Genomic DNA, 12193 nt, shown 5'->3' on the forward strand with positions numbered 1-12193 from the left:
ATCCTCTGCCTTTTTGTGGTAATTGAATTTGAAAAAATGAATGAACTTGTTTCTTGGCTTAAATGTTGCATTAAGTTTGACAAAATGCAAGAGTTCATGGAGGTAAAAGCCTAAAATGATAATCTTTAATATAGTATGTAAGCATGAAGTTTACGAGATTCCAATCTGTCTTGGCATTATGAATATTTGAAAGTAACAGACTGAAATCTGTGAGATGGTAGAAATGAGATAAAATGAATGAATTAATCAATTGTTCTTGCTTAAACTGGTGGGACTTCTGAGAATTCAGTTTAGAAACCGGAGCCAGAGTCAGGACCAAACAGGTCCAAATACGACTATTGTGAAAAATACACTTGAACAGCGCCAACAGCATCTCCTAAAGCAACAAAAACTTCCTAAAAAAAAACACATATAATTCATCTTTTCAAGTGTCGGGATGCTTTTAAATAGGCGTTTCAGATAATCTTTTTTCCGCAAACTGTGACACTGCTGTCGTGTTCTTACCTTCGGTCGGGCAGGATGGGCACCCGCCAGCCCTTGATGAAGCTCAGGTTGCTGTCGGAGAGCTCCACCTGCAGGGGGAGCTTGGGCACCCAGACGGTGAGCTCCAGCGGTGCGCTCAGGTGCTCGTAGCTGAAGATGACCCTGGCGCTCATGGAACCCCGCGTCTCCTTCCCGTTGACGAAGACGTAATCGCAATTCATGGACACCTAGGACAGATCAGGGTCGGCAGTCAGCCCATCTGTATGCTAAACGGTCGCATGGGCGACACGCGGCCTAAACACGAGGGGATGATTTACAGCGCGGTGCCAGCGCGGCCGTCAGTCCGCTGCAGTTCATCAAGGCGGCGCTCCAAGGTTGAGACTTTCGGCAGAGCAAATAAAAAAAAAAGATGAGCGCTGATTTCTTTCCTGCTACGTGACTTCACATGAGCATCAGATTTGCAAACAGAGGGCTAAACAATGCTGGTGCAAGGCTGCTTCTCTGGATGAGAAGTAAAGATCAGGCAGTACAGAGCCTTTATCACAACTACTCAGATTTACCAGGAGGCTGTAAACAGAGGGCTAAATATGCTGTTATACACAAAAATGGTGCAAGGCTACTTCTCTGGAATCTGGGATGAGAAGTAAGGATCAGAGAATACAGGTTCACATGAGCTTTAGCTGACGGTTGCAAACAGAGTGCTAATGTTATGCTATGCGATTTTTTTTGGTGGAGATAAACAATGTAATGAGTCCACGATGAAAACAAACAAGCAAAAAAAGAATCTGAAAATGACCAATAAGGAACCTTTAATTTGCAGCTGAATATAAATGTTCACAGAGCTCAGACCGGGTTCAACTGACCGGATCAGTCCGGTTTTGACTCCGCCTTCAGACGCCGAGCGCTGAGATTTGCCGCTCTCAACAATGTTGTGGCTGCTCCCTAATCTAATATGCATCCTTTGTGCATTAAAATTAGTGCTTCTCAGTCAGTGAAGGCCGTGTTTGCGGAACCCCAGCACCGCCACCGCCGCCACATTAGGGAAGCAAACCACGTCGCCGACGACCTCCGCGGCCCGCCTAAAGATCTACGACCATTTAAATATGCCCAGCAAAGCTTTTAGGCAAACACATGATTTATATCACAAAGCGGCGCGGCGTGGCATTTTCCCATGAACCCTGCCCGTGCCTCACCGGAAGGCAATGCGATTGGCTGATTCCAAATAGGGGAGGAGAGAAAAACAAAACAAAAACAAAAATGCCATTTTTACCCAGAAGCCATTCTTTTTATGATCATAAATAGTCCCCATTCTCTGCACTATTAACTGCATTGGATGTAGGAGGTGATGGGAGGGGTTTTCACTTTTGGGGGCTCCGGTGGAAGAAGATTTATCTATCGGCGGGAGGTATAACTGGCTTTGTAATCAGAGGATCTAATCTGCTGCAAATAGAGGCGGCCCAGCACTGGGGATTGATCAGGGCTGGGAGGAGGTCCCGGTGATATAATCCCCTCGTGGCGGAGCTGAGGGGCTCTCTGAAGACGACAGCCTTCCCCTCGGCTCCGGCTAATGCAATTTTTGCAGGGTTCTGACCTTCTGCGCCGACATGGCACCCTGCCGCTCGCTCCTGTGTTATTGCGCTCAGGCGGCTCGCGTGCCAGTTTTATAAGGCTGTCGGAGTCAAGTTGCCTCATATGTGTGTGTGTATATACATATATATATTTATACAGACATACATATAGGCCCTGCGTTAAACTGGCGACTTGCCCAGGGTGTACCTTGCCTTCGCTGATATATATATATATACATATGCATAGAGAGAGAGCAAGAGAGAGCGAGAGAGAGCGAGAGAGAGAGAGAGAGATCTGAAGTGGAGGCGTCCCCGAAATCTAGGGGACAATGTGAAGTGCGTCCCGTATCAGTTCATTACGGGACAGGTTTTTTAGTTGCCAAATATGGGACAATCACGTATTTTACGGGAGGGTTGGCAACCCTATTGAGACCACAGACGGAAATCAAATGAGGTTTTGTCATTTTCCCTAAAAAAACGGGACAAATTGTGTCCCGGGAGAGATTTTATTTTCCCCGGGACAAGTGGTGAAAAAAGAGAACAATTCTGGGAAAAACGGGACGGGTGGCAACCCTACCACACACACACACACACACACACACACACACACACACACACACACACACACAGGCGCTCGCTCACGGAGGGTGAAAACAAGCCCACAAAACGAGTTGCAGTGCTGCCGCCGCCACTGCAGCTCCCGCGGCTATTGCTGCTGATAAACTTGGCCGGCTAATTGCAAGTCAAAAGCTGTTAGCAAGCGCGGCTATCAGTGGCCCCGTGGGCGCTCGCTGAGGAGGGCTTTCACACACCGAGCAGCCACACGCCGTACCCGCGCCGCTAATGCGCTGTGGCATCTTCCGCGGTGCCAGCAGATTGCCTGGATGGAGACGGATCGCCGGGACAAGTGAGACTAGTTTTTTTTTTTGTTTTTTTTTTTCTTAAATTTTTTAAAATGTATTTATTTATTTAATCCATGGTGCACTGCCGAGTGAGTGGGAAGCACCAGAGTTAATACAGGTTGAGAGAGAGAGAGAGAGAGAGAGAGAGAGAGAGAGAGAGAGAGAGAGAGAGAGAGAGAGAGAGAGAGAGAGAAAGAATACACCCTGGGGCCCTCTTCTGCTTTTATTCCATCATTTTAGCTAAATGAATTCTCAGAATGTGTCAAGAGACGGCAGCTAATCTTCAAAAGCTGCTTACATAACACTTCCAAGAAATCTGCTGGTGTGGACTCACATATGGATGTTTAACTCAGACCAGTCACTGGAAATATACACAGCTGTGACATTCTCACTAGCTAATTAAAAAGCATTTACAGAGTGAAGTGACCAGAGGGTTTTATCTGCTCAGTATTTCTTGGCTTTACCCTCATATCAAAGATTTGAGAGCAAGGCCTTTAATCATTTGATAAATGGCAATGTTTTGTAATGAATCGCAGTGTGTGTTTGCTGAACCTAATATGACGTTGTGGGCTTAAAGCTGCATTTTATAAAAATAAAAACACAGGTTTTGATCTATTTGTCTTTTACTTTCTAACCACCTGGTGCCACTAAATCTTGGATATTCTGCACTTTAAATCTCGTGAAGCACGAGAGGCACCCTACTATGATGGAAGTCAATTGCAGAAAAATCCAACAGCAGTTAAACTCACGCACTCACATGACAGAGAGGTGATTTACTGCAGTTACATAATCAGCTCTGAAGGGCTTTTTACACACTTTAGCTTCTATTGTCAGAGCATGAGCGATGTCGGCAGATTAACAATAGGAGCTGGATGCACGGACACGGTGACGTTTATCCCTGATTTCGCTGCTGCTTCTTTCTCAACAATCTCTCTCACACGGACAGACTTTCATCTCTGCACAATCCCTGCAACCACAGGACCTCTACCTTGCCTCTTGGGGGCAGCGCCAACAAGATGTACCGCATCAGGGAATCATCGTCTTACAAATCCAGCAATGTTAGGGCAACCTTAACTTGGGGGTTTTCCTGGTCAATATATATTTTTTCTATTCGGGAAGTCTGTTTAAGAATGATTGGACCGCAATGAAACAATCAGACATTAACGTACGAGCTGACGCAGAGCTCGAGATGTGAAACTGAGCACCCTGCGTGGATGTGCTTGCGCTACTTGGTGGAGAATTTTCACGTAGTGGACAGGGAGCCATAGACGCTCTGACAGCTCAGTATGTACTTTCCTCCAATTTAAAGGCTGCGCTGGACATTTTAATCTAATTTGACAGCAAGGAAAGGTCAAGAGAAGGAGGGTTGCCACGGTTTACGTCGTGAGTCAGACGGTCCACGGCTAAAGAGGTACAGAGGCGAAATCTTACAAAACCAGGCGGAGTGGGGGGTGGCTGACGTGCAATATTAAGCTATCCGGTTCAATATTTATTGTGATGGATGTGTTTTGCTCTCAAGTGGTTCGAAAATAAAGACTTAGCCAAGTGGATCTCAGGAAAGTAAGGACGAAGCTGGAGTCACAGACAAAACGCAGTTATCTCCCAATTAAAAAACAAGAGCAACAACAAAAAAAACCCCACTGCCAATTAATTGCAGCAGAAATCGGCCTGATGGAGGATCCAGCTTGTTGGACGGCTTCAATCGAACGCTGAGCGACGGCTGACATATGGCGAGAATTAGCGCCGCGTCCAAGCGCTCCGTCATCTGATTGATGTTTGCCGGCTTCCAGAAGCGCAAGCCAACGAGCCTCATTTAGCCCCTTTAGCAAAATGAGCCGGGCCTACATTAGCTGCCGCTACCGCTGCTGCTGCCACGAGTGATGGCGTCCAGCGCGAGAGCCATCGTTGCAAATTTGGAGTCTCGTGGAGTTTATCTGAGACACTTTTTGCGACAACATCACACGTCCTGCCGTCATTAACAGCGCTTGAATGGAAAGTGTGAGGACGTGCGACTTTGAGTTTAAAAAATGTCACTGGTCTTTATGTTCCTTGAAGGATTAGTTCTCTTAAAAAAAGAAATGTCCTCGCTTCTCAAAATGTGAGCTCTGGGGCTGATCTTGAAAATCAAATCTTCTCCTCCTGGCGCTTGTCTGCACGTTTAAAAAGAGATAGTTCAACCCAACTGAATGTTAACCATTACAGCCACTCAATGATTCAAAGATTCTAGTGACCTTTCCAAATCCACGTGACTGTTTTGGAGAGCGTTGCAGTTGGAAGGAGTTCCACACAGTGCTGATAAAAATAGAAGCCAGTGGTGGCTGGACAGTGCAGAGTCTGCAGTGCCAGGCAGACGAGGCCTGCGCAGCAGCTTTTTACCCTTTACCACCTTCCGCCCACTTCCCCCCGCTTTTTTTTTCTTTTTCACAACTTTCAGAGGTTTTGCTTCGAGGTTTTAACCCTCGCCAACACATCCCATCCTCGATTTAACCTTTTGCTTTCCACTGGTAAAAGACTTTAACCCCTTGGGTCGACTGCAGTCGCACCAGAGCTCGACTCCACCCCACCTGGACCCTTCAGCTGCTGAATTGTTGGCGACCGACTCAGACAACTAACACACATCCAATCGCTGTTTTTTTCCCCCTCCTCCATCAGGGAGACTGAGGCTGAATGTGCGAAAACAGGGTTTGACGGCCGGAGACGCTGTTTGCCTTAAAATACACTTTAAAGGTGAGGGGGGGTTTACAGGGCGAGCGTTGACGACTTGATCCGTAAACACTGTTGAAATGTATAGGGCTTCTAACGGGATTATGCAAATCGAGGATACAGTAAATCCACAGTGGAGGAAAAAAAAAGAAAAGAAAACACAGTGAAGGGTGGTTCCTGCGCCTCCGGGCTCCTCATGTATATTCATTCATATGTTCTGAGAGTTCACGTGAGTGTGCAGAGGAATAGGCCTATTAATTCTACATCCTCTCTGTAAAGACAAAAAAAAAAAAATACGTGTACAGCATCTTACACACATAGCAGCATATTTTATGTACTCCTTTACAGTTAACACGCATGTTCTACAAGCCATTCATGATATATTATAAATTTCTCAACATTATATTCCCAGATCGCTCCTGCAGCTGTACATTAAAAAAAAAAAAAGCCAAATGAAAAAAAGAGAAAACAAATCACACGCACACACCCGGACCCTAAAGCCGCTGCTGTATCAAAGCCGTCGCATTCGGCGTCAGCTCGTTCCTCCTCCTGCGCACCGCTGAATCTGGCTCCTCGCTCGAGGTGGTGAAGACGTCGCAGCGCGGTGCGTGGCCGCCATGACTGAGGGGGAGGAGGAGGAGGTGGAGGAGGAAGAGGAGCCCCTTAGTCAGGTGCAGCAGCCGGCAGCGGTGGAGACGTGGCCGACACAAGGCCTCGTCTCTGACTCTGGAGGGTCGCATGAGTCACGCCGCCGACGAGGAGGATGTCTGCACTGGGCCCTGCCATTTATTTATTTATTTATTTACTTATTTATTTATATGTTGCCTATGTAAGCAGTATTAAAGAAAGCAGATGCACACACACACACACACACACACACACACACACACACACACACACACACACACACACACACACACACTGCTCTGGCTGGACACACACAGGGTTCGGCTTATCTGCATTAAGCTCCTGAAGCGCAGCGCAGCTTAGGTTATTTCACAGAAAGAGAGAGAAAGAACCAAAGGAATAAATAAAAGTTTCAAAAAGAGCGAAAGAGAAAGAGGCGGAAGGGAAGACGTGACAGCCTCTCACCTATTTTTATTTTTCAAAAGTTTCCAAATGCTAAAAACCGCCTTCGGCTTGGCAAGCGTCTAAACGGAAGGGGAATAATAAATAGACGGCGGCTCTGTGGAAGTCTCTGGGAGGACGTTGGCGGCTGGAGACGCTGAGAGATCTGAGCCAAAGTCAGAACAAACCTCATTACACCTGTTAGCAAAATTAAACAGCTGGGCGCCACCTCGTCATTATCCTCAACAGACGGTACGAAGGTTGCAGGCAGAGGAATCACACTCTCCTCCTTCCGACTCTTTCGAGGGACTTTTTCCTGCCAAACCGTCATGTGACATTAATCCCCTCAACATGTACAACATGCTGTTCAGTGTGTCCGATTTTAGTCTGTTTGAGGCTCAAGATTAATGGAAAAAAAGCTAGTTTATGCTGTTGTTGTTGTGGTAGTGGCTGTTGTTGTGTCTATGGGGCCCACGGTACTTCTTTTTTTCTGCCCCCTCCTCCTCCACTGGTCCAGGGGGATGTTTCATTGAACTGTCATGACGGCTGCGTTTCCTGCCCCTGAAGGCTTCGCTCTAAATGAGCTCTGAACGCCGGGTGGCAGGGGCGCCGGAGCAAACCCACTCAATATCACAAGGCCCAGCAACTTGTCTGTAATGGTTAATGAAAAATGATAAAGGATGCGGCAGGATGGGGGTGGGGGCTGACACCAGCTACTTCCTGTTGATCCACAGGAAACGCATTGATCCCAGCTGCGCCATCGCATGAAATCATCTCTCTCTCTCTCCCTCTCTCCCTCTCTCTCTCTCTCTCTCTCTCTCTCTCTCTCTCTCTCTCTCTCTCTCTCTGTCTCTCTCTCTCTCTGCGGGGTCCAGCTGCTCCACTAAATCAGACCGGAAGTTTACTGGACGGATTTACAGCCAGGAGCAGATCTGAGGCAGCCAATCAGAAGTCAGCGTGGGGGTTTACGGCTACCTGCTCTATAAAAAAAAACAATAAATAAATAAATGAAAAAAAAATAATTCACATGCCCCTCCCCCTGACCTTGACGTCCTGCGTGAGAGTGATTCAGGGTTCAATATGACTCAATTTTATTATTATCACTAAAAGAATAAAAAGGCTTGTGGAACCCAGACTGGACTGGAAATGTTAACACATTTCCATTTCAGTCGCTCCATCGCTCTGAGTATATAACTCTCCAATTGCTTTCCTCCCAGTATAACACTGCTAATAACACAGTGTATATCAGAGCTGTCTGTTAGAGCAGCGCAGCCCCTGCTGATGTTAAAGTCAAAAGAAAAGAAGAGAGGCCTGGGCTGCGCGGCTGGGGAAAGGTATCATGGCTGGCGGCTGAAAGAGCTCTTGGATCTTTCTGTGTCTGAACTTTTTTTTTGTCATTATCAGTTCACCGCCATCAAAAGGAGAAACCTATGCAACTTTGTTCCTCCGCCAATTTGTTTTGAATTTCCGCCTTGTGGTCCAAGAAATGAGCCAAATATGCTGTAAAACTTTCTTACTCGTGACAATTACCGGCGTCTTTCATGCACGTGTGCTGGACTTCACCATTTCCCACGTTCCAAAAGCCACAAAAGTGGATTATATTTGGTGCTGTATGTGCAGCAATCGCACATGCTCCTTTTTTAAAAAAAATATTTTAATTGTTTCACACTAGCAGCTTCTAGAAGATAAGCTCAGGTGCTCCCCCGCTGTTTCCCCCTGGTGGTCAGACTGGCTGCTCACTGCCGTTGGAGATATTTCCTGAGGCGTTTTGATGGATGAGGCGACTTCTGCCGGGGATGAATGTGTTTGTTCACACGAGTCACGCTGGGACAGGCGGCGGCAGCCGGCCTCCCGGTAATTAGAAAGTGGGTGTTCGGGGCGGCGCGGACAATGAACAAACCCACCATCCTCTTTCATCACGAACAAACGGCGCACAGACAGAAGGGGAGGACAGAGACGCAGGTGAAGCTGTTTGAAGGTGCAGAACACACCTCTGGGAGATAAGACGCAGGGTTCCTTCATCCCTGTTAAGTTCCTTGACGCCGGTGATGTTGGCAGCAGCAGCAGCTGCAGTGGCAGCAGCGGTAGCAGCAGCAGCGGCAGCAGCAGCGGCAGCAGCAGCGGCGGCAGCAGCGGCGGCAGCAGCAGCGGCGGCAGCAGCTAATCCACGCCTGCGCCACCGCGACACAATCACGCAGCCACAGGCCTATAGCGCAAACCATTAGCACCGTAATTGACTGGAGAGAACAACGGCGGCATTAACGGAGCCGCCTAATGCGCCCCGCACGTTGTTTTGATCCCACTTTAATTTGTCTCATCAACGGGCCGACAGACTTTGACATTGCACTCCCAGCCAGGGTTCCCCCCTCGGGCCTCCCCGCCTGCAGCCATCGCAGTAAAAATGTGCAGCGAGAGTCACGTCACGTCACGCCGGGCGGGGATTGTTGTGGGGGGAGCTGTCTATCACTTTAACGCATCGAGAATCAAACGAGAGGTGCGGGCGGGTCCCCGGACTTCAGGGTTAAGGGATAAAGGGGATTATGTGTAGGCAACAAGCAACACAGGGGCAGCGAGCATATGCGGTTTACCTTGAGGATGTCTTCGTTGGAGGACTTGCACTGCACGAAGGCCGAGACGTCGGTCACGGCGCCGTTCATCTCGATGGAGACCATTTTGACGGGGATGGCCACGGTGCGGCCCGTCAGAATGGCCGTGTTGATGATCTCGGTGTCCTGCAGCGGGGGAGGGGAGAGGAGGGGAGATATTCATGAGGCAGCGTGACGCAGAGAGTTATTGTGCTCTCTTTTTCCGGCAGCAGCAATGACGTCCGGGTCTTTTTAAAAGCGCCACCACCAGGTGATCTACTTTCGCCGGAATGAACTGGAAGGAAGGGATTTCTGAGTCGAGGCTAATGGTCTCTGACTTCATGAAATGAGGCAGAATGGGGGGGTTGAACGAGGCAGCACGCAGCATCCCGCCCCGATTTGTGGGGCCCCGTAAAAGAGGTGACATTTACCTCGCTGACGGACAGCAGTCGGAGTAACTGCAGAGCGTAAACGGCTGCTAAGATGGTTTGTCCTCTGGCAGAAATCTCATCACGGACAAACGATGCTTGTCAGAACACGCAGAAAGGAAGTTGTGGGGTGAACACAAGTGCAAAAAAACTCCTGAAAGAACAAAAAACTAATGGCTACGGCCTGCTGGGAGCATTTTAACCCGGAGATTTGTTTGTTTCTCAGAGGACCTGGAGTTTTTATGGGTCGTACTTTTGCCCAACTACCGACAACACAACAATTCAAAAAGAGCAACACCTTTTGTTTTTCGAGAGTATTGTGCCGGTTCTGCTCCTAGTAATCCAAACCTCGACAATATCCAAAGGGACTGGATGGCCGCATGTCAGCTTGTTTTACATACCAATAGGAAATAATGGCCTGGATTGGGAAAAAAAAGCAATTAACAAGGCCGACATTGTCGTCCCATCTGCATTTTCATTTCAAATCTGCAATGCAAACAGCCAATTAGAATTTCGAAAAAAAAAAAAAAAAATCGGTCCATTTCTCCTCTCGTGCACTTTATGTGAGCTGCAAAGGACCAACAGGTTTTTCTCATTTGTAGTGTGCCAGAGGCCCAGGAGAGAGAGAAGCCGTGTAAATTTGCTTCAGCAAAAAACACAGCATTTTTAAAATCTGGCCTCTGTTCTAATCTGAAAGTCTTAATAAGGGTGTCCAGCACACGAGAGGAGAATTTCTGGCCGCCTTTTACTTCTTTATGGATTCCCAACTCTACTGCAGGCTCCATCCCTGGCATTGTTAATTCATAGAGAGAATATTACACACAGACTTGGCAATGAGTTTTGTCATATACTCCCTGTTGCCCTCAGCAAAAATGAAGAGAAAAGAAAAGAAAAGAAAAGAAAAGAAAGGCAGCGGTGGTTGGTGGTGTTGGAGGGATAATAAGAGAATCTAAATATACCATTCGAAAGCATTAGGGTACCTCCCAGGTTACACAACCGGAAAGACCTGGCACGTTTGCCGACACACAAACATTATCAATGTAACTGGACCAACAGAGTTATTAATGAGTTATTTTTTACTTATTAAACACCATCATGGGCTTCGCAAACATAATTAGTTCAGCCAGAAGACTTCAATTCAGCGAGACAGCGCTCCGGATGTGAAATTGCATCAGATCAGTGGGTGATTTAAAGTTTAAACAGTGGCCATCAAGAGAATGAGAGAAGACTGAGCAGAGAACCTTGGGGGACTCCTTTAAGTCTGCTGCAAGAAAGTGGCCTGCCACGGCCCATTAACCCGCAGCACATTAAGTCTGATCTGGGAGACAAAAGCGTAAATAATGCCTATTCAGACATTCTGTTGGCTAATCAAGCTCTGTTTAGACGTTGGACAGATCGATGGGAGGGGGGCCGGGGACTGGCTTCTTTTCTGCGTGTGGGATCGATGGTATAATTCAGAGGCTCCACTGCAGCACTAACACTAATTCCACGCTTGACACTTATTAAGTATTGCGGCGCTAATCCAGAGAACTTGCCATCGTCTCAAATCAGTTGGGATGATAAAAAAAAAAGTATCTTCCGCACCACCGCCAGTCAGAGGGAGAGTATTCATATTTTACACAGAGGACAATGAACCCATTCAAAAAAGTTTATGAATTGATATGATTACGAAGTAAAAGGGTTTACAGTTGACAGAGTTTCTCTATTGTCTTTGAGGCGAAACGTTTTCCCAGAAGGACGAACACTGCACGGAAGCTTTGAAAGTGAAAGACCATTTAAAGTTTAAAACATTGCACCACAACAATTAGTGTCATGACTTTCATAAGATGTGTGTACACAGTGTAAATGACACTGTGCTGTGTTTATTAGATACAGTATAACAAGGATGAGCCCTGGTGTTTTCCTGGATTTGTTCTGGTTCCAGCAGACCAGTTTCTTCCTCTAGTTTCCGTAACAAGGCCAATTTATTGGAAAGCAAAGCTGGCAGGATAAAAAGTGACTGGACTCTGGGGGTGAAACCTTAATTGAAAGACATTGTCCCAGAGCAGTTCTTTTTTTTTCTTCTTTCATTTTTATAATTTAAAACCTTAAAACCACACCAGGAAATCACGTGTGTGTGTGTTGTGGTGGGAGCGCTAATAACACTCACCGTGGCGTTTAGCTTGGAACACCAATCAGTCACAGCTGCACAGAGCTATTATTTCAGCTTCATCACTTTGTTCTGGATGAGGCAGCAGCGCGACTTTCCAATTTAATGTGTGACCCAAAAAAAATGTTTTTTTTTCTGTCTCCCAAAAGTCATTACTGCTCGCTGAATACTTACAAGCACTGCAGCCCCAAATTAAACAACTCAACAGCTATTTTAGCACCATGTTTGCTGATTATGAGCATCGTCTTCTATCTCTTAATAAACTCCACAAGCAAGAAAAAAAGTTTTCTACTATTTTTGTACTACT

The 12193-nt window shown here is 46.9% G+C and overlaps 1 protein-coding gene across 2 annotated transcripts in view; it reads right to left on the reverse strand.

Annotated features, from left to right (window-relative positions):
- The window catches only part of tmem132e (transmembrane protein 132E), a 269977-nt gene that overhangs the window by 20057 nt on the left and 237727 nt on the right, over positions 1-12193 (reverse strand). For both annotated transcript variants that reach the window (XM_076031960.1, XM_076031959.1), the window contains exons 5-6: positions 9313-9456; positions 505-710 (exon numbers count right to left, since the gene is read on the reverse strand). In XM_076031960.1, coding sequence (XP_075888075.1) covers positions 505-710; positions 9313-9456 — 350 coding nt within the window. The remainder of the gene's footprint in view (positions 1-504; positions 711-9312; positions 9457-12193) is intronic.

This window comes from Nelusetta ayraudi, unplaced genomic scaffold (assembly GCF_046127955.1).
Source record: "Nelusetta ayraudi isolate G7.1 ecotype Tasmania unplaced genomic scaffold, CSIRO-AGI_Nayr_v1 ptg000033l, whole genome shotgun sequence".
Lineage (NCBI taxonomy): Eukaryota > Metazoa > Chordata > Actinopteri > Tetraodontiformes > Monacanthidae > Nelusetta > Nelusetta ayraudi.